Below are 23,285 nucleotides of genomic sequence, written 5' to 3'. Positions count from 1 at the left end.
TAAATAATGTTTTGCCCTCGCTCTACCATCTTTACAGGATGTGAATTTTTGCAAAAACATTTGTGACCAGTTACAATCTGAAATATAAATCTGATAAATTGCACAGTACTACCACTAATTGCACCTGTTCACACGTGTACTTTGGCGATTTATTTTTACCTCCGATGTTCTGCATGATTATTGAGCCAAAGGCGGCCATTTTTCCTGGCCAACCAAATGCCTTCTCTCCCAACTTCTCATAAATGAGGGATCCTGCACAGAGAAAACAAGGAGAATCATCTAGAGAGGAAAGTCAGAATTCATATAAAATATCAACGTTTCCCTGACCACTAGCTCTTATAACTGGAAAGGACTCATTTAGAACATCGTCATTAGACATTGGGGGCTGTAAGCTGATCTTGCAGCACCTTTGAATTTAAATACCAACCTCCTTCCTTGGACGTCATGAGGAGCAAATGTACAGAGTATAAGGACAGGATGGCCACAGCAATGAGGAGGATTCTGCACAGAGGAAGCCAAAACTCATTAACATAGTACCAGAGGATCCACAACATGTATTTTGTTGTCTTTTCATTTTAATAAGAAACAGTAAAGGGACACCCTGCAGCTGCTGCTCGGTGATGAGCGTCGTGAGACGCCATGTTCTTTCAACTTTAGCCTGATGACCCGTGTTGAGTCATGCCAGTGCTGCGTGAACTCACCCAGTCACTGCGTTCTAAAGATGGCACGCTGTCTGTCAGTGGGAGGGTGGGGTTGGAGGGGGGTGTACTGGAAGTACTGGAACAGAGCAGTTACATCTGGACTGCCTCCAGCAGTAAATATAAACCTCTCTCTAGTTTTTATTTCCAGCTAGATTTTATTCCTGGTGCTGAATCTGCAGCAGTGTAACAAGCAGCAGTGGTGTTTTAATGGAGCGGTTTACTCATTTAATCAATACATTTGCAGTGGGCTCTAGAAGGAATGAATGCCTTGTAAGTCGCTCTCTAGGGGTGAGACGCCATGTTCTTTCAACATGGGGGTGGGTGGGGGGGGGGGGCGCACCAATTCTAGGAACCAAAAGTTACCCACATCACAGGTTTTGGAGGAGCTTCAGCTGTGTGGTGAAGTTGCCAATGATAACGGTTAACTTAAACTAGCCAAGACGTCCGCTGCTGATTGCTGGACGTTAAAACAACAACAACAACTTGTCAGGATGGGTGAATCCATGAACATTAAGTTAAGTGTCAGCGTGATGTAGAGTTGTCAGGCTTTTCAAATCCTAACGTTTCATCTAGGGAAGACCCGATACGACTTTTTCACTTCTGATACAATACCGATATTGCAGCCCTCAGTATTGATCGATACCAATATCAATCTGATATCCAATATCAGCACAAATCATACACACTTTTACTTATTTCATAGTGTGGAATGTTTGAAAGACTTGATCAAGTGACATTACTCAATCGGAGAACACGAGCCAGCAACAGTAAGTATGAAGAAAAAAAAAGACAATTTTTTTAACCATCGGTTGCATTAATGTAAACCTTAAACAATACGTATAACAAATGAATAAAAATAAATACATAATAAATTCAAAGACTGAAAAATATTTTAGGTTAACAAATAAAAGAAACCTTTTTGAAGTACAAAATTCTAATTCAAGGACACTTCAGTTATGTTTTACTGTCAGCAAATGGTAGGCACTGTTGAGGGCAGTTTCATCCATTTCCTATCATAAGCTAACGCAGGATATGTGTAGGAGACTATTTCGTGTTCAGCCTGCATGAAAAACTCTGAGCGACTGATTATAATCAGAAATAATAAAAACACCTTTCAGTGAAGATCATCTTACACGATGACAGCGAAAACAACCTTTTTGCTCAATGTTTCTAAAATTGCCCTAATTTTTGTGTTCTGTAAAATCTTTTACAGCACTTACGTGAACAGAACGATGCCGGTGTTTGCCATGGCGTAGGACAGGCCCAGGATCCCGCTGCCCATGATGGCATTGCTCAGGTTAAAGACCGACATGCCGAAGGAGGCGTGGCCAGGAAACTGCTCGATAGGAAAGTACCAATCAGTTCGAATCTTAAAAGATGCTAAATTGGGGAAATAGAGCTACTCAGAGCTGGTCCTGGGGACAGTCTTGCAAAACACACTTACTTCTTCGTCATCGTATTTCTTCTTCATTGGTATCCCATTTGACAGGAACCGTTGGTCTTCGCCATCGTCGTTATCGTCTAGAAACTGGCTGCTGCAAGGGTAAAAAAGTGTTGTTAGAATGTAAACTACCAAACTTTATTGCATCACAGTTTAGTTATTTCACCTTGTGGTTTGTGCTGTGTGCAAAAACAACTGCCTAGACGTCTTTAGAAGTCCTCTGTAGATGTTTACCTAAATCAGCTAATTCCATTCACACAAGACCTGACCTGTTCTGACCTGGTTATGGTGGCCTTTTCAGAGTCAATGGGCTCTCGGTCCAAACTGGTGGTACTATCATCATCAGCCTCAGTGGGGACCCTCTTCAGCTCCATGTGATCTCTTACTTTCGGCATTTTGATCCACAGATCAGAAGACGAGGCGGCTTTAAGAAGTTTCAACGTATGAACTTCTCAAAAGCGATTCTTCTTCTTTAATCCCCAGTTAGATGCAGTCGGTCTGGGGAAAATACCTTAAAACAAACAGAAGAAGCACACGAGGAAAACGATTAAGGAAGTGTTGAAGGGACATGAGTTATATTTTGCAGTTTCTGACAAGCCTGCTGGTCTTATCTGACCCTCCTGGGGGCCATTTGGCCCTGAGGAAAACCCTTTTGGGTGTGTTATTGTCCACTTGGTAAAGCATTTTCTAAACTCAAGATTTCTGATATCACTTTGAAGAAGAAATCTCAAATATGCAAACATGCAAAGGTGATGTAATTGGACATGTTTAACCAGTCTCTGCAGCAGCTGGTTTAATCTAGCAGGGTTTTCCCCTGAAGGCTTCATAGGACCAGAGAAGGGCGTGTGCTGGAGCTGCGTCTTATCTGAGTGTTTTAAACAGAAGTTTAGAGCTGGTCTAGTGCCATTATATCGCTTAAAACATTGCATAAAGTAAATGTTTAATCTCAAAGCATTTTCAGTGATTGCTGGTCTATACAGCACCAACTTTTAGGGGCTAGAGCCTGAACCCTTGGTACTAAGCCAGTTCTGCTCTTGTTCAGCACTGCAACACATTTAGTGGAAAAGTCCTGAACTTCTCATGCTTATGGGAGCAAATAGGTTTAAAGTCCCTCACCTTCATGCTAACTTTAGTATATACAGCTGAAACTCAACTTTGTCAGTCATAGGAGAGATCGAGAAGAAGTGGCTAACGTGACAAATAGAGCGCCTAATTCTATTTTCTATCTGGTATCTATGAGTTATGTAAGGAAGAGGTCAAAAGCAAGTCTTTCACACAAAGAGCTCTTTGACTGAGTCCATGAAGAAAGAGTCTCAGAAACACGAACTACAAGTAACAGGAAACACCAGACATGGTGTAAGTCTTCAACAGCAGAGTTGTTCTGTTGTTTCTGCTAATTGTTCGTGTGCATAAACAGTATTGATCATAGACAGATGTTTTGAAGGTAACTGTGTTATAACAAAGGCAGAACTATTAACGTTTTAGGTTAGAAAACCGAAGCTGACCTATGTCTGTAACATGCAAATGTGTACGGGTGCCTGGGAGTGCAGTGAAGTATGACAACAAAACTGAGAAGATACTAATCTAGTTACTGGTTGCGAGAAACTACAGATAATGATAAATGAAACAGCACTTCGATAGCACCTTTCAGAGTCAGAGGACTCCAACGCGCTTTATACTACAGCGTTGGGTGGGGCAATACATCGAAAATTTGACTTACTGAGATTAAATTTTACTTATTGTGATAAAATTAGACTTATCGAGATAATTCTTCCCATGTCAATAAATCTGAAAATAAAAAAATGAAAAGATGTGTGTAGGTCGGCAACGTTCATGTCTCTAAGAAGCTGTACCACCTTGAGTCACGTAAAAATGTGACTCAACATGATACATGTGACAGCTCCATCTAGTGGACTACTTTTGTTTCTGCGGATGTCTGTGGCTATCATCTATTTATCGTTACCGAGGTGAAATCCTCAATATATCATGATATTGATTTTAGGCCATATTGCTCAGCCCTACTAATATCTAGGGCTGCAGCTATCGAATATTTTTGCAATCGAGTACTCTATCAAATCTTTTATCGATTAATCGAGTACTCTAATAAATTACTCTTTTGCGTTTTTTAAACCATTATATCATGTTATATATATATATATATATATATATATATATATATATAGCAAATATATATATATATTATAGCATGTTATAAAATATGAAAGACCTCTTAAAATGAGCACGCAATTGCCAGTTATTCTTCAAGTTTTATTCAAATTTAGTTTTCAAAACTTCAGCACTTCAACTTTACTTCACAGTAAACAAATGTGAGCGACTGCGGCCCAAACAGAACCAGAACCGTTCACGGCGCATGCGCAAACATGGCTCGCCAGCTGTTTCCCTATTAACACACGTCCGTTTTAATTTCTACACTTTCTTTTTCTCACACTAACAAGGATTGTTGAAAGCATGTTTGCCGTGGTTATGCCAAATTATACTGATCACAAAACATTTATTTACTTTATCTCGTTTTCCTCCGCCACTCACAAATACACGTGTCCTCCTGCAGCAATCCTGAGGGACAACGGACGTCAATAACAACACAGTAAAAAGTCTGACGTGTTGTAAAAACTGCTATTTTTAGCACATTTTAAGACCGACGTGTTGCTATCAGATGTACGGTGTGAGCTGAAACTGAGTGCTATAAATGAAAAAGTCGCACAGTGTTTGCAGAATATATAGAAATACAGGCTAAAATGCATAATCTTGTAGAGGCTCCGAGACCGCTTGCAGGAGTGACATTTACATGTGGATGTTTCCTGGTCAGGTGCCGCAGCACGGAGGATGTGGTGTTGTGGTAGGCTAAATCCATTTTACAGCATACACTGGACTACGTTTTCCGCCTTACGACGTGAAAAATGGTCCCACACCTTTGACATTTTCTGGTTTTTTCGCACTCCACCGGGGTTCAAGTTGTCCGCCATGGCTTAAGAGAAAGTTAAGTTACATTCGCTACTCGCGTGTGCATTCAGTGCAGTGTGTATGTGCGTCACTTATTTCGGTCCGGGTGAAACATGACCCCGGGCGATTGCTAAGCCATGAATTAATTAAACATGAATTAAAGGAAGCCTTGAGGCAGAGAATTTGACTCGAGGATTTTTTGTACTCGAATTATTCGAGGTACTCGAGGAATCGTTTCAGCCCTATTAATATCATTCACCCATTCACACACTGGTGATGATGAGCTACAATATAGCCACAGCTGCCCTGGTGCGCACTAATGGAGGCGAGGCTTTCGAACACAGGTGCCACCAGTCCATCCGACCACCACCAGCAGGAAAGGTGGGTTAAATGTCTTGCCCAAGGATGCAACAGCTGAATTGTGTTGGAACCCGGGATCGAACCTGCAACCTTCTGATTACTGGACAACCTGCTCAACCTCCTGAGCAACTGCTTATTATAATATGTCAAATTAAATTCTTATAATATAATAGCTATAATGGACAAGCGCATGGCTCAGCAGTGAGATTAAAATAAAAGAAAACTGCATTAGTTCCTCTTCTCAACCTCAGCTACATTTACACGTTTAGAAAACTTTAACTTTTAAATTTAGCCTACAACTGACAAAAATATTTATTTTAAAACCAGACCCAAAAATGTTCAGTGTAAGTTTTTACTCTAATCTTTTTCATTCATACTTTGAAAGAACTAAATAAAGAATGTAGCACTCCTACGTCTTTATCTTTAAAGCACAATAACAACAAAAACTACACGTAGAAAGTCAAATTCGACCATTATGCCCCCTAGTGGCCCAACTTTAAGCCTGGTCCTATCTTTGGAAACAAATGGGACCATTTTTCTGGCTACAAATAAAAAACACACTTCCTAATGTTTTCAGGGAGTGGACTTCTATTTCTCACCTTGTTGCTACATGTTCAAATATAATGTTTACCTTCCTAAATACTTACTTTGTGTGCATGTATCCACAGCTCTACTGGAAGACTGTTCTTGTTTGTTTTTTGTAATTGTCAAAAAGGCTGCAAAAACACATTTGCACTTTTGACTCAATGATACACAGTTACTCCATTGATCTGGTGATGGTGAAATCAGATAAAACCAAATAGGACAAATTCTACCTGGAGACACAATCATACGTTTTATTCCACACAAAGATGGATAAATATTCAGAATATCTGCAAGCTGAAGCAAGACTGTCAATTTCTCCACAACACTTTATTTTAAACTGTGTTATTGTTTTGGTACGATGGTGCTGAAATCCAATTAAAAAACTCATCCCTGGATAAAAACTTAAATGCATTTAAAAGGTTCTGATGTTGAATAAAGCGGCTCAGAGCTGAGGTTAACAGGTAAACATCCAGTAGTTTTCCATGGCCAAAGAACTAGCACCACAAAGTGTTTGATTTAGCCACAGTTTAAAGAAGGAAGTGTTTGAGTAACACATTTGCATCATATGTGTGTGTGTGTGTGTGTGTGTGTGTGTGTGTGTGTGTGTGTGTGTGTACAGTCAACAGGCATATCTTCTATTTTACAGCAGAGCTGGGCCAGGTGGCGTCTCACACCTCCTCTCTACCTCCCAGATGCAGATGGACCCTTCAGACCCTCTTTTTCTCTAATGTGATCCCAGAAACTTCTTTAGGTCTAACGATCAGTTGCTACTTTCTGTTCCTTTTGCTCACACACAGTTAGGAAAGAGAGCCTTCGCCTGCTCTGCTCCTTCTGCTTGGAACCAGCTGCAGAAAACCTGGAAAATGACTGAGCAGGTTTCACTAAATGCCTTTAAAACCAAACTGAAAGCTTCAGAGACTGCATTAGTAACCTGTAACTGCTTTTAATGATTGAGTGTTTTATCATTGTCATTACGTTGTAACTGTTTGTATTTTTGCTGCCTCTTGGCCAGGACACCCTTGTAAAAGAGGTTCTTAACCTCAATGGGTCTCTATCCTGGTTAAATAAAGGTTAAATAAAAAAAAAATAAAAATAAAAATAAAAAACAGCTGTACCTCAGCCAAAAGAGATTTAGCGGCTCCATTACAACAAAACTCTAGCTAATCTTGCTGTGTCAACCTCCCATGATTAGGAGGGCAGAAAATGTGTTTGTCCAGCCAACAGGATTAACCTGTCTGACTGGGTTAACTTCACACGTTGTCACCACCTTGACTTTATGGCTGGGGTGACGGCCATGTGCAGATGTGTCTATAGTCGGCTGCTACAGAGTTCAATCCCCATCAGACAGATTTGGACTTGCCCACAAATGAAACCGCAGAGGAGTATTAGGAAAAAGTAGCTAATGAATCTAGAGAGAAAATGTCATTTCCTGCTCTTTGGATGTCATGGGATGGCTTCATGCTTTACATCTGCTTAAAACTGCGAGCTAATTAATACACATGCTAATGGGCTAATATTGTTTTATAATGAAGATTACCAATTTGTCTACAAGACTTCAGGAAGGCTTTTTGTGTACATAAAAACAAATAAACCCATCGTAATCTCACTTCCTGCCGCAACTCAAAAATGTTTTACAGCAAAAGACCAACACTCCACATCCAACAACAGATGTGGATCCAAGTTCTAGTGCCCCACTTTCATTATCCTGTTTAATTTAAACTCCTGGGATGTTCTCCACCCAAACAAACTCTTGCATCAGCCATCTGTTAAATTCCTTCCAGCAATTGCTCGATGCAGAAACTCAGTGGTCTCTGAAAACAACGGTGTACTTCAGACTCTTTGCAACATGCACAAAACTGAAATCAATAATCACAACTTGCAAAAAAAAAAAAAAAAAAAAAAAACTCTTCGCAAATAAACTCTGAAACACGTTGCTGCTTTTAAGTCGCAATCTGAATTCCTTACAAAATGCAGGCTCACTTACAGAACAGAATCCTTACAGATGTTTGCCAAGATGGTCCCCCTTTCAGAAAGTTATCCTTATACTTATTTAGTTTATTACAATAAGGAACAAGACAAGTTGGTGATCGAGGAGCTGTGGCTCTTTTGTAACTCAGGTGAGAGGGAATGGGTTTTAAAAGGGAGGAGGGAGGACTGCTCTCAGCCAATCAGAACATCCCACTTTTCCCAGACTCCTCCTGTATGAGCCAGAAAAAAAAATTCTATGTGAGCTCACAGGCCTACACACGTCAGCAAAAAAAAAAAGAAAAAAAAAGAAAAGGTATTAATTGATTTATTTCTACAGATAGATGATAGGTCAATAGTTCAATAGATAAATAGAGAATAAAAGATGGCGCTCACCACCAGTTGGGCCAGCGTTATATACCTACGGCCCCCTCAAGACATGATCACATGACCTGCCACATGACTGGTTTTTATTTTGGGGGCAAATTTTCTGAACCAAACAGAGTTGGGCCGCAAAGAACACAGAGCCAAAAAAGTGGAGATATAACACACACACACACACACACACACGCACACACACGCACACACACGCACACACACACACACACACACACACACACACACACACAGATTCTAGGGTGCACTGTGGATGACCGTGAGAGGTCTCAGAGGCAGTGCCATCCAATGGCCAATCAGAAGGAAGAACTGAGGGGTCGCCACTGTGCCCAAGGTTATGTTCGTGTCAATACAGGGTTTTTATCTCTGTTAACTTTGTAATACTGTCCAATTACTGGACCAGGCACATGAAGCTTGTACAGGACAAAACGTGGCACAGCTTTCTCAACTAAAACGAGCCAACGTGAAACTCAATCAGACTGATTATAGTACCAAATGTGTTTTTTTTTACCAAGAAATTAAAGATGACTGTAGCAGAAGTTGGTTATTAAACCAGCACTGAGGAAATGTGTTATTTTATTTACAATATTGAATGGATTCAAACAGAATTACATTAAATATCAGCAAAGTTGAGGAAGAGCTGAGATCCACACGTGGGGTATCGGTCCGATACCACTTCATGGTGGTAGGGTGCTCACCTGTCGGTTCAGTTGCAGCAGGAAGCTGCGACAGCTACCAATCTGCAGCAAAATCTGAAGACGAGTGACGTGTATGACACGGTACTGACATTAGGTTCAGGTAAAGCTGATGAATTGATTTTCTGATTGATTTTTCAGTTTAAACAAAGTAAGCACTAGCGTCAGACCTTTGTTTTTGTTGCAACAAACCAAATAATAGGGAGTCGAAATCACACCCAAATACTTCTGGACCATGGGCCCTCAACTGCCAAAAAAAAAATAAGAATGAATGGGAGTCTATGAGAGAATAAAATTATTTTCTCATCCCATTTGATGCGTGTCATGGATTTCACATATGATGTCTGATCTTTAAAGACCTATTTTGATGCAAAGGAAGCGCTTAATTTTGACAGGCAGCTACATTTATTTTAGGTTCACAGGTATACCTGCACAACATAAATTATGTGTGTATACCATTTTCTTCGCCGCAACAACCCTTTGAGTACTGGTGATGAGCCCAATTTATACTTCTTCATCTGCAGAGGCACACAGCGCCATTATTCGTCGACGCGAAGTCTCTCCGACAGGCACGCAAGGACGGAGTAGAGTGCAATTTTTTACCTGTCTGTCAAATGCAACGGTCGCGGCACAAATGCCGTACTGAACATCAGCGCCTGGTACTCACTTGAGTAATTTAACTGTAGTTAGGTGTACCCATGACTATTGGGATTAACAGCCCATGACTATTGGGATTAACAGCCCATGACTATTGGGATTAACAGAAGACTAGAAAATAGCTGCTGAAAATTTTCATTCTACTTTTCATAAAATAGGATGATTGATATAACTTTGAAGTTACAGATCAAACCACCAGCTTTCAAATATCTTACTAATGTCATAAATGGTTAGTGAAACCGCTTTTGTGCCAACATGTAGACAGACCGTTCTGGAACCTGGTGTACTCTCCAAATGCCTTTTGACTTATTTTCATAAATGATAATTGACCCTGTAATTCCCATTTTTACTGTTTAAATCAGAGCCTGCTCTGCTCTGGTGAGGCAGCTGATTTGTCCAGTTGACGACACCAAGAGTTTCCTTATCTTCCGCAAATTTAACAATGACGTGGTGGAGAAAATATGGATGTTTTGGTAACAGGAGACTAACAAAAGTCTGTTATGATCATTCAGTGAACATGCAGCAATGGGATGATGTTTGCGTCCCAGATATAGGGGGTTATTAACCTCCATTCTTCATCAAAACATCTGCTTTTCTACCTCCGACAGATCAGAAGCATTGTTGTTGTTGAATTGCAACCTAAAGGCCTGACCCCACTCTAGACCTGGAGACAAATCCTGAAAACATTCTGCTGGTAAATGATTGGCCAGATAACACCATTCAGCTTGTCAAACACAAAAATAAACAGACAAATGTTTTCCTTTCTGGTGAATTGAAATTGACCTACCAATCAAATCCAACACAACTCATTACTTCTGTTTACGGCTGGTCTAATCCATCAACTGCATGCATGTGTTTACACGTAGCACCATATGACGTAACAAACACCATCTGACATTTGGTCAACATTAGCAGGTTTAACGTGTTTTCCTTTGTCATGAACAAAAAAGCCAATATGTTAAGTGCCTTAATTTAAAATATTTCAAAAATTATTTTATTTATTCCAATCTATCTTACAACACGAATCAAAACGTAGATCCATCATAATTTCAACTAAACCAGGGTATATGCAGGGATCTTGAAGTAAGTTTAAATACCTTTTCAGGACTTCTCTAAAAAAATTAAGATCACAATGCGCCTGAAACTTACAAAAAGTCTTATTTTGTAATTCAGATAAAAAGAAATAAATGTTGTAATTCAAACTTTATCCAAAGTTTATTCAAATTTGCCAGAATATCAAAAATACTATTGGATCTTATGGAATTCTTTACGACAACTAAGTCAGGCTGTTAAAGTTTAAAGCCGCAACCAATCAGGGCCAATGAAAAAGAGCTCCTGTGAAGCGCTCTGCATGCTGAGCACCGTCTCCCAGATAGGAGAAAAGGTAAGAAAGAAACAAGTCACTCCAGGACCCCCCAAAGTAGATGTGAATTAGGGCTGCAATTATAGAATATTTTGGTATTCTATCAAATCAGGTTAATCGAATCAAATCAAATTCCCATTTTGACAACGTTTCAAGTAAAACAAGACTGCAGTCTGCTGCTACAAATATGAAAATAAAACAACAAAATTATAAGAGGTTCAATAATATGTATTAAATTTGTGTTGTCTAGTTCCCCCTTTCCCATCTGATATTTAAAGTTAATAAATATCTTACGGAAGAAAAATGTAACCTACATTTCCTTAAAGGGGCCATTTCATAGAAAATCTAATTTGGGAGCATTTTAGCGTGTGTTATTGTTGTTTCCTCATGAAGAATACTCCCAAACCCACTTTTGGCTGCATTTACACATTTTCCTGTTTTAGCTGCAAATTTTGAATTTTATTTTCAAATTGCAATAGTACCACTCATTTTAGTGTAAATATCCAGACCACATATGATCAGTAGATCATTTAATTATTTCAGTAGGAAGCTACTGGAAATGCTATTAATATTTATTTCCTACTGGTAACACTGTAATAGTTGCATATATACTGTTTAATCCAGTCTAAATTATATTCAAATATAGAAGCATTTGTGAATTACATGTTTCAATGGCTTGCCACAGAATTGTGGTGTGTGGAGGAGACTCGTAGCTAGGAATTTCCCGATCAGCATTTTAGGCTGCCGATCCCGATCCGATCTTTCAACTTCAAATCCGGTCTGATTTTGAGTCCTGATCCGATAGTTTGCCTTTACTATTGACATTGTAAATCCAATGAAATCAACTTCCTGTTTTAAGACGGCATGCAGAGTGCTATATTTCTGGCAGCTTTATTTTGTGTTGAATTGCTAATGTGAAGATGGACTCAAAAGTACAAAAAAGGAAAGGTCACATTCGTTACAAAGAGCGCAAGGTTGGCTGTAGCCAGTACCCTCTTCTTATTCTTTGCTTTTTCTTCTGTGCGTGCTTTAATGCCCTAAAAGTGTTCAGACCGTGGTGCGCACATTTAACAACGCTTTGAATCAGTAAAAAATGATTAGAGAAATTTAAAGGTGCAGCATGTAAAAATATAGTGAGAATTTTATAGTGAGAAAATCCCAAAGAGTAATTTTGGAAGGAATGATCTGAAACATATTTCCTATCCAGCTGGCTGTAGGGATTGTCAGTTTTTCTCCTTTCAAAACAAAGTAAGGAAAGACGTAACTACTGTTTACCAGCAGTGAGTGTGGGGGTGTCGTGTCTCCTGCGAGCTAACACTGCAGCGCCGACGACTGTAATTTGACGACGGCCGGCAAAAGCTCCAGAGTTGTTTAAAGTGGTTGCAGTGACCAAATTTTACGACAGGATGCTATTTTTACCTCATTTCTACATAATGCACCTTTAATGGATCAAACTTAATGTGAACTGTAGCTCACTTTATTTTCTAACTTAATGGTTCATTCCCTTTTTATTCTGGTCAATCACGCATTGACAAAACTTTCCTAAAACAGTTTTCCTCTTAAATGCAAACCTTGTTCTGCCTTCTGTTATTACCTTGGTGCTTAGTGTTGAATGAGGGCAGGGCACAAAGCCTGAGGCCAACCAGGATAAAATTATCAGGGTTGTTTTATTGCAGTTTGGTGGGGATCAACACCATTCTGCTGTCGTCAAACGCACTTATACATTTTTTAAATGGAGAGCTTGTTTTCCCATGTACAGATCATTTAAATACTTATTTCCCCTCAAATGGGATTCCATACACTGAGAGGGTGGGTCCTGGTGTTGGACAGCTGCTTTATGTAACAGTTCAAAGAAATCCATCTCACCACTTTTGGCAAGGATCAGACAAGCTGACTGATTGATGTTTGACACATTTTTATAAGAGCTATTTCAATAATCCAAACTCTTCGTCGTCGTCATTTTTCCTTCCAGCGTCAGAGGAACATCACCTCTCTCCACTTCTCTGTGACATCAGACGATGGGTCTAAGTTCAACAGCTACAGTAATGTCCCAAAACCAACAACCCAACACTTACCCACCGCTTCATGGTGATTGGCTGGGAAACAATCCAGTTTTTCTGGCTCTTAATCTACATCAAAATCCAAGTGCATGAAGGTTCATGTTTCCCCCATGCCTTCAAGCATGGCTATCCATAACAACGCTGACATTCTGATGCACTCAAACGCACTTATGAATGTGACGAACCATCTAACACTTCAGGCTCAGAGCAGTCATCTCATCAGCAGGATATTTTCAGCAAACAAATGTTTGATAGAAGTTATGACAAAACAAACAAAAATACAAAAAACCCAATGAATGCAGAATTTGTAATAGGAATATGCTGAACTAATTAGCTGAAATGACTCCTCAGACAAAAGCGAAAACCTTTCAACTTCAGTCTTATCGTGTGATAACGAAGACCAGAGGAGCTTGAGTAAACATCATACTGGCCTTTAGTACATAACCCTGGTGTGTCCCAACCTGCTGCGAACCTTACTGGCCATTTTGTTGCCCTTATCTGTGACTATTGATCTGCAGACTCATGTATGACGCCAGCTTCAAAGTTAGGTAAAAACTTGATTTTTTGTACAACCTTGACAAGATCAGAAAAGACAAGTTAAACCAAAAAAAGTTTTACTATTAGATATTTATTACTTTTTGTTTTAGATTTTGTCAATAGAGGACTTAATTTGGGCAACAACCCCCCCAAAAACAAACAAACAAAACAACTTTAGACTGTCCGTTCTTCCAAGACAATTCCAGCACGACAGCAACCTTCATCATCAAGTGTTAATTCACAGCATAAAGTCGAGCCTAATCGCACCACTTTACCTTTAATCCAAAGTAAAAAAAACTTCAGTTCAAATCTAACACGTGGAAAAATAAGACGTGGAAAAAGTTGTTACTAGTTTGTACAGACGTTATTGAGAAGCATGTTTTGCAATGTTTGGATGCGTGTTGTGATATCATCCTCTTGCTAATCTTTTACTTTGGTTAGCTATTGTGATAAAGGTTTCTGTGCTGATCACTTCCTCCACCCTGATACATTTTGGTTTATCCTGAAACTACAAAATTTAGTCTTTTTAAGATGCAGCTTTAGTTAAAAATCTATTCAATTTGGGAAAATATGGTTAATAAGCCGGTTAGCTTAGCATCGTTGAAAACCGTCCTTTACTAATCTCTTACTAGCGTAAGCTACAATTTATTTTAACCACAACTGCTTTATGGAAGTGATTATATTAGAAAACACATTAGCGTAGCCACTTAGCTTAGCAAAAACCCTTTTGCTAATCATCATCATTGGTCATCTACCAGTGTTGGGCAAGTTACTTCAAAACTGTAATGTGTTATTTATTACTTGTCACTGTCATTCCAAAGTAATTTGTTACATTACAATATTACTGTATTTAACAGTGTTAGTGTTAGTAGGAATTTTTCCAGCTGTGGTGGTGGTGTGTGTGTGTGTGTGTGTGTGTGGGGGGGGGGGGGGGGGGGGGGGGGGGTATGACACATCTCACCTTTGTGTTAATATTGTTTAATTTGATGCACTCTACTTTGAACTGCACCAATCCAGCAACTGCTGCATTTTAACACCAATATTTGCACAAAAATAATTTTTGTTTTAAACTCTCAGTGACACACCTTGCAGGGGGGTTTGGCATTTAATTTTTCTTGGCGTCTGGAAAAACATCTCCTTCTCCCCCCCCCCCCCCCCCCCCATTTGACTTTCTGCCCCCTTTATTTTGGTCCGAGATCATTACTGGGCTGGCCCTATTAAAAACAACCCTACTTCTACACCCCTGCTTAGTAGACTTAATGAAGTATTTTTAAGCCAGGGTTGAATGAAACAGGGTCTGACTCACCTTGGTAAGATTTAAATAACACGAAAGCCAATACGTTTCATTTTGGATGTACATTGTACATTTTTTAAACGTATTTTCACTTTTAAAACAGAGAGATTTAATGTTATGCCCGACTGTGCCTGACAAAAGTATTTTAATTTTATTTATGCATTTATGTCTATACTGACTGGGCACTGTGCCTAATTGGTGTTAGACAGGGCATTTTTATTTACTTTTAGTATGAATTGGCCTAACAGCAGCAACGTTCAATAAAATTTGCATTTTCCATTGAAGTACCCAGCTTTCTTGTGTTTATTATCATTTTTCACACAATTAAAGCAATCTCATGCTAAATTTAAGAAAAATCAGAATCAGAAAGCTTTATTGCCAGCGCTCCAGGGAACCAGAGCATAGGAACTTGACTCCGCAGCACAGCCTGACCAAGGTTATACAGGCAGACCACGAGAGCAGCCATAACGGCGCTCATTTCTTAAAAATTTTTTTTTTCAGAAAATGCAATAATTATCCAATTAGTTGACTAATTGTTCCAATTGTCAGTGACTAGTCGACTATTAAAATAGTCATAAGTTGCAGCCCTACTTCTGACTGTGTTGTAGCGCTAGATTCCAGCTTCTTTTAAAATGAAGTGAATGAAATATTGAAAATATTGATAACAGCAGCTAGCTTAGCGCAAAGACTTAACGTTGGGTAAAACAGTAAGATTGCCGCTGTCCAAAAGTCACCTACTTGCACCATTAAAAATAAAACTTACAAGTATGTATAGTCTTACCTCACATCAGTCAATTTTACTTGCAAGAGTAAAAACAAAGCATAAGTGTTTTAAAGAGCTCTGTATTTTACTCCTGGAGCGTTAACCAACAAGCACAACTTAGTCTAAATTGAATGCAGACTAGGGCTAGGCGATATGGCCTAAAATCAATATCACGATATATTGAGAATTTCACCTAGATAACGATAAATGGACGATAACTACAGGTATGCGCAGAAACAAACGTTGTCCACTGGATGGGGCTGTAACGTGTATCACGTAGTCACATTTTTACGTGACTCAATGTGGTACAGCTTCTTAAAGGAACATGAACGTTGCCAACCTCCACACATCTTTTTATTATGAAATTTATTGACATGGGAAAAATTATCTCGATAAAAGTCAGAAATTTTGATAGCGTCAAATTTTCGATTTATTGCCCAGCCCTAATGCAGAACTTTTAATGCAACTCTACTTTCCTTACTTTTATGGCATGAACAAATAGCTCATTTAGCTATTTCTGCAAACATTCTGGTATGTTAGAAGGACTTTCAGCAAGACACTGCATCCTTTTAAGTGACCTTTGATCTTTGCCATCTGCAGAAGAGGGGAGAGAGGAATTTCTTTAAGGAAAAAAAAACACTCAAAAGAGCATTCCCCAAAATTGTAATCTACAGTGAATTTTCATAATAGTTGAAACAATTTCTTGGAAGTTTATTTTATGCTCTTTTGGACTGCAACCAAACCTGTTGACAACAATTTGAGAAACTTCCAAAAGCTCATACTCTTTGTGGCACCACATGCCTCGATGTGTCTTAATGCCATTAATATCCAGCACTTTCAAACTGACTTGACATCTGGATTGAGGTTCATTTGCACTCAAGGTTACATCAGCCAATGCCAGAAGTGCTTGGGAGCTCAGCCACACAGCAGGCTCTGACCTATATTTGTCAGTCAGGACTTCTCATAGCCAATCAGAAGAAGGCTAGTCTTTGCAATGTTGGCAGGTGTTTCAAACTGTGCTGATATTTCTCCTCACCTGCAGAACGTAAAGCACTCTTTGTAGCCTTTAAGGCAAAATGCAAGAAAAAAACTTTTGTTTCACACTGATCTCCGTTATATGGCGGTATATACCTCTGCAGACATTTACAGTGCTTCCGATTTTGTGATGTTTCAGGGTTTAGACTTTAGCGTTTACTATACTTTTATGGGTGTGATGGCTTCTCATTGGTGTGGTGCCCCTAAAAGTACTGTTCTTGAACTATTAATTAAAGGAACTTGAAGTATGGTGCAGTTGTGGTATGTCCCTGTTTTAACCAGAATCTCTTCTATAAATCATAAAGTTGTTCCATCTCCAACATCTAACATGGCATCCGAGTCTGCAGACCATTGTTTATGCATTCCACTTGCAATAAGTCTATCCTGACAGAGATCCAATCAAAAGGCAGTTATATGGACTTGTGGTAAATACATTACTGATAAACCCTTTTTCTTCAAAGGCACATACACAGACCTTTTACTACTTAGAAACATAAATAAAACTTTCAGGCCGTAAAAACAAACACCAAGTTTCTATGAAGTCCAAAAATCAGCCCTAGAGGGACATATGTCCATATTAAAATATGTAGTACTATAACTTTTGATCTTGTAGAGTAAATTATTGTAAAACAACTTGTATGTAATTTTTGTTATATTATCTTTATAAGATTTACTATTTAAGCTGTTCTCAGGCTACCCTAACACACCAGTTGATTTGTTTCGCACGATTATCCTGAAAGGTCTTCTGTGGAAAGTATGTCCAACATTTCCTGAGTTGTTAGAAATAACACTTGGCTGGTTTTCTGTCAAAACTGCAAGCCCAATCAGATCAGTCTAGTCTAGAGAGACAGCTGGATTTATACTTCTCCGTCAGCTCCGAAAGGGAGAGACACGCACGCACGGGCGGAGACATTTTGCCCTCATACTCCTCCGTCTCCTGGGGAGTGTTGCAAAGCTATTCCCTGCCAGGACAACAGAGGGCGTAGCACTGTTCTGTGGTGTCCTGTCATGTATAAGAAAGTGTGTTTATATTGTGTTTTTTTTGTATGTAAGAGACTTTTTAACACAGACAAATTTGACTCTCTTTCTCCTCCACCTCTTCATGCGTTCTCCGTCTCGACGGATGGATGTTTAAGCCTGAGTCATGCTTCTGCGTCTGTGCGAAGACACGCAACGCCATTATCCATCCTTGCGAGGGCTCTACAGCAGGCTCGCAAGGACGGACGGAGTCGGGCTCTCTTTTCTAAACATCCATCTGTCGAGATGGAGAATGCAAGCTTGTGATTGGTCAGGACGCAGCTGTCGTCTACACCGACACCATTGCACCCTCAAAAACATAAAGACAGCCGAAGACAACTAGCGGCAGACATGGAGAAGCTTGAAGAATACCTCGCAAACAAACTCTAAAAATATGAATTTTAATTCCCCCGTAACTGGAGGAGGGAAAAGATACACAGCAAGCGTTTTATTTGTGGACGGAAATGATAGGAAACGTGGGTTTAGAGGTGGCGAGCGCATGAAGAGGTGGAGGAGGATGAGATTTGTCTGTTAAAAAGTCTCTTATATACAAAAAAAAAATACATGATATAAACACACTATCTGGGACCGGATACCACAGAACAGCGCTACTCCCTCTGTTGTCCTGGCGGGGAATTGCTTTTTCAACACTCCCCAGGAGACGGAGAAGTATGAGAACAAAATGTCTCTGTCCGTCCGTGCGTATCTCTCCCTTTTGGAGAAGCATAAATCCAGCTGTCGAAAAGAGAGCTCGACTCTGTCCGTCCTTGCGAGCCTGCTGAAGAGCCCTCGCAAGGACGGATAATGGCATTGCGTGTCTCAGCACTGCCGCAGATGCCGAAGCATGACTCAGGCTTAAGAAGAAAAGCTGCTACTGTTACACTGTAAAAACGAACTGCTGGCATAATAAATAGACTTTTCTGCTGTTGCCACAAACAACAAGCCTGATTTGGTCAGATTGATGAGAATCCATTGTCTTTGTTTACCTTTTTCTTCCTTAAAAGGCATAGTTTGAATGTTTGAAGTGTGTTTCTATGAGTTGTTATCAGCCATAGGTGAGTTATCAGTAGACAACAGGCAGAGAAGTTCATATAAAGGAGTCAGGCTAACAGCTAATCAGAAGCCGTTGATAACAAGTCTCAATAAAAAAATCTCACAGTGATGCTGCATGTTATATGAAGCTACAGTCGCTCTTACCAGGCGTCCTTAACATGTTCTCTTTTTGGTCATCAGGTGTTTTACCTGGAGAATTCTGCAGTGGTCCTGGTTCCAACACAGCTGAATAATATTTACCATGAAGTAAAAAGGAACTAATCGGTCGTTAATATAATTAGTCTACAATAGTTCTTAGCTAGGACAATTTTTAAGTTGAAGTGTTGGTTGAGTGTTTTGCTGAACTGTCAAACTGAAAAGTTTATTAAAAGTTCAAGACAAATTAGAAAAGGATGGTTCAGGAAAAACATCTAAATGAAGTAATAAACAACAAGCTAATGATGGTTAGCATCAATGCTGACAATTTTGCATCGACGTGCAGGTGGTAATATTTTACAAACCTGCAAACTCGGAGGGTTTGAAAAAGGTGACAACTACAATCACCCCCCGACAAAGTCCCTGCATGCTGTAGATTTGCGTCTGTGGGGTTATTAGTAACCTGCACTGACATTTATATAATTCTTGTTGCCACAATAATCTGTTGGAATAATTTAAATAAAGTCAACATGATTTTTTGCAAAATTCAAACAATTTTCTACCATGTGTCTGCTCAGAAAAAGAAATATGGTTGAAAAAAAATTTCCTAATTTATTAGAGATAATCATATATATTTTTAAGAATTTTTATGAGACTAAGTAACACTCCAAACACCAAAAATGGAAACATCTGAAAATTTTCCAGAATGCTGTAATCATCCCTAGGTTATTGTTACGGGTCACGAGTGCTGCAGCTCTGATGTGTTGGTTGTGATTAAATGTTTAGGTAAAAGCAGCTTTATCTCAACTGTTGCTTGAATACTTTAAACCACTGCTAAAGGTAAACTGCTGTTCTGACAAACAAAAAATAAATAAATAAAACACAACGAGCCTCTGGAAAAATCTAAAAAGGTAAATCTGACAGAAAACTGTTATTTAGTGGTGATTTTGTTCGATTTGACGAACTTTGAACTCAAAACCTCTGTGAGATGTTAAAGCGACAGCACTCATACTCACTGTGAGCGCCGCTGCTGCCTCGTCGTCTGTAGCGTACTGTCTCTGACTGTGATTGGTCAAATGACGACATGAACTAGCCCACTAGAACAAAGATTGTTTGCGAACAAGAAAAGTCCTCCATCCTTTCTCTGATTGATTCTCATATGAAAAGTGACTAAAACCCATAACTAAAACCTGACAGAAGACCCCCCATCGCTCCCCTCAAACAAAAACTCTTCGGATCTACACGATTCACGTAAACGCCACATTTGGCTTCAAAACCGGCGATTTTTGCCAAAAAGCTACAAGTTTGCAGGTATGATTTTAGATAAATACTATCAGACCAAATCATTAAAATCTGCTGTATTTCAGCACGACTGGCTAATCTGAAGTGTGAACACACTATTGCTAACACAACAATGATGGTCTTTACTTCCAAAATAACAAAGTTCACATTTGTTTCAATTCCTATCAAACTTGGTATTGGAAGGTCAGAAGCGTAGAAGTTTTATAAATTGGTATTGGTCCTTAAAAATGACATTGGTGCATCTGTGAAAAGTGTTAAGCTGTTGCATCCAATGAATTAATGCAAAATGCGAATAACAGAGATACTCTCCTGTAGTTCTGCTGTAGCCATGACATCACTGCTCCTGTATGGTTGAATAGTTGCACTCCTGTGCCAAAACAATGTTGGTGGTCCAGGACTGGAACCAGTTACAGACTAGGCTCACTGTGCAGAGAACAAGTGTTTGGTCCAAACTGTGTTCGCAGGAAGCATGAACCCAAACACAATGAGTTAAGGTAAATCTGGACTGCAGATTTTTATTAACTATTCCATAAGCACTGGGGAAAAAATGAACTAAAACTCTATAGAAGCTGTTTGTTTGTCTCCTAATTTAGGAGGTTTCTGGCACGGTCAAAGTCTTCAACATCAGTGAATAATGAGGGATCACACCACTGGGACCCACCACAGAAAAACATCTACATAACAAGGATTTACAGCCTGCTTCTGACTTGTCTCCTGACCACGACATGAGCAGGCGTACCTATTTGTGGGGTGAATGCAACCAGAGCAAAGGCCTTGCTGATGGGGAATGTTTACCCTACATATCCCTGGAGGTATGTAGTCCCTCAGAAATTGCCCCCCGACCCCCATTCCCCCCAGCAGCATGGTGGAACTTTCTGTTCCAAAGAAATGCTCTCGGTCACTTTTAACAAGCTGTTACAGTGTCTGAGCAGAGGGCATGTCCACGTCATGCACGCATGTCAGTCACTTTGTGTCTTTGAAGACACTCGAGCCAATTTAAGTCTGCAGGATGTGGGTCATGAAGTTACACAAAACTTTGAGGTTGTGCATCATTATTATTATTTTTTAATAAATCTTAAAAAGAAGCTTTACTCAAACTTTATGTTATAGTTTGTAGTCAGGCAGGCAAGACACCTAAATGCCTCAGTGGCACCACACAACATAAAACTCAGCCAAGTGGGCAACCAGAACAAGCTAACACAATAGGTGTAGAGACCCAGGGGGCATTATATAAGCTGTGAGGAGTCACCATGCGGCAGCTGTGGTGGATATTAGTTTGTTGAATGGGACTGACAGGTCTGGATGTGTTATCTCCAGGCTTGATCTGTCATCTTAAACAAGAAGGAAGCGTGCCAAATGATCAGAATCGTTCGAATACTTATCTTTCATTTTTGTAATTTACAGTTACATACATTGTTGCAGTAAATGCGTTCAACAAACCAATCCGTGCAGTGGAGAAGCCAAAAAAGTGAAAGTATAGAGCATTTGATGCTTGAAATGTTTGTTTTAACAAGAGGAACGTCTGAACAGGACAACTCTGGGAATTTTTGTGCAAATCAACAAAAGCAGAACAACATTTGGAGCTGATTGCAATCACAACACACCCATTATCCTCGTGTTATATAAACTAGAATTCCTCTCCGTTGTCAAGGTACACCTTGTGCTACTGCAAAACAGGACCTCTACAAACACAAAGCAGCTTCTTGGTGCAACATTTTATTCATTCTTCATTTTTTACAAATAAAACAACAAAAGAGGTGTGCAGCAGGATGTGAAATGAGCATTTATTGTTCAACTGGTGGTTTTAGATAAGTTCACTATTATTATTAATATTATTATTATCGTCACAAATGCAGTGTTTTAGCGGCTCCACCCAGCAGGAAGCATAAATCCAACTGCACAAAAATGTGTACCAAGATTACCTAGATTTACTACAGCAAGAAAATTGAGCTGATTTATTCAGACACGAGGTAGCTAATAAAGCCAAACACGTGAGACTCTCAACCATCTTTTTCTTTTTATTATTTTCCCATCAAAGCTGCCGCCAGTTCCTAAACAATCAGCAGCAGAGCGGCGCGCGCTCCAGTCCGTCAAACATGGAGGTCTGAAAAAGCCCAAATAATAGCGGGGTGATTAAATAAAAGCGAGGGGAGGGAAGTCCGCGTAAAGGGAAAACGAAAGGCTTTTTACCTTGTAAGAGATGATGGCGGAGAGCTTCTGCGGCCGGCCAGGGGAAGAGGCGGACTTCTGAACAACGGGGACCGACGCTCAACTGTCTTGAGCAGTGGAAATTTCCATCATGCATGTGGCGGTGGACGGTCGCGGTTTAAGGGAGCGTCGTGTTACAGCGGAGGAGCTCTGCTGGGGGCTCCCTGGACCCAGGACCCCTCCTCTCCTCATGAGTCCAGGCCTCTGCCAAAACGGTCCTAGTCACGGTTCATTTACTCTAAAACACGGACTAGAAGACTTATAATCGTTTCATGTATTTTTTTCAGCTAAAGAGTGATTTTCGGGTCACTGTCTGTGTAAAAGTTGTGAACAATTGCTTGATGTAAACAGCCTCAGCTTGGAGAAACGGAGTTTAATGTGTCTAATGCGACCCATGATGCATTGCAAGAATCTCCACCAGGTGTGTCCAAATCTAGGGGCTTCATCTAATTCCCTGCATGCATTATGAGCAATGTTGCAATATTTTCAAAAGTGTGGGGGATGTTGTCTGTGCCTAAAATAATTTCATGTTATTCATCTTGTTGTTTGTGCCAGCCCCTAGCAGTTCCATCCTCAACCGCTAGGGGCTGGCACCAGAAGTGAGCAAATCCTCATTGACTCCCATGTTAAAAATGCCAATTTCACAGCAAAAATTAATGTGTCCACAGCCTGGTTCAAAACCAAGTATAGATTTATAGATCTAGTTTACATTCACAAAAACTCTGTGGGGGGTGAATTTATTTTTGTAACTCTTCTG

At 39.8% G+C, this 23,285-nt stretch overlaps 1 protein-coding gene across 2 annotated transcripts in view; it reads right to left on the bottom strand.

The window, feature by feature from the left end:
- The window catches only part of slc38a4 (solute carrier family 38 member 4), a 43,276-nt gene extending 20,558 nt beyond the window's left edge, over nt 1–22,718 (bottom strand). Inside the window, exons 1-6 of one of the 2 annotated variants that reach the window (XM_015955319.3) lie at nt 22,511–22,718; nt 2,422–2,653; nt 2,146–2,236; nt 1,922–2,037; nt 428–501; nt 160–252 (exon numbers count right to left, since the gene is read on the bottom strand). In XM_015955319.3, coding sequence (XP_015810805.1) covers nt 160–252; nt 428–501; nt 1,922–2,037; nt 2,146–2,236; nt 2,422–2,537 — 490 coding nt within the window. In that variant the 5' untranslated portion in view covers nt 2,538–2,653; nt 22,511–22,718. Of the gene's footprint in view, nt 1–159; nt 253–427; nt 502–1,921; nt 2,038–2,145; nt 2,237–2,421; nt 2,654–8,032; nt 8,159–22,510 lie in introns of those variants that run through there. The other variant, XM_015955311.3, reaches the window with a different exon arrangement.
- Nucleotides 22,719–23,285: the final 567 nt, after the last annotated feature.

This window comes from Nothobranchius furzeri, chromosome 1 (assembly GCF_043380555.1).
Source record: "Nothobranchius furzeri strain GRZ-AD chromosome 1, NfurGRZ-RIMD1, whole genome shotgun sequence".
NCBI classification, from domain to species: domain Eukaryota; kingdom Metazoa; phylum Chordata; class Actinopteri; order Cyprinodontiformes; family Nothobranchiidae; genus Nothobranchius; species Nothobranchius furzeri.
Note: the sequence above shows the minus strand (reverse complement) of the source record. Positions and strands in the feature narration are given on the sequence as shown.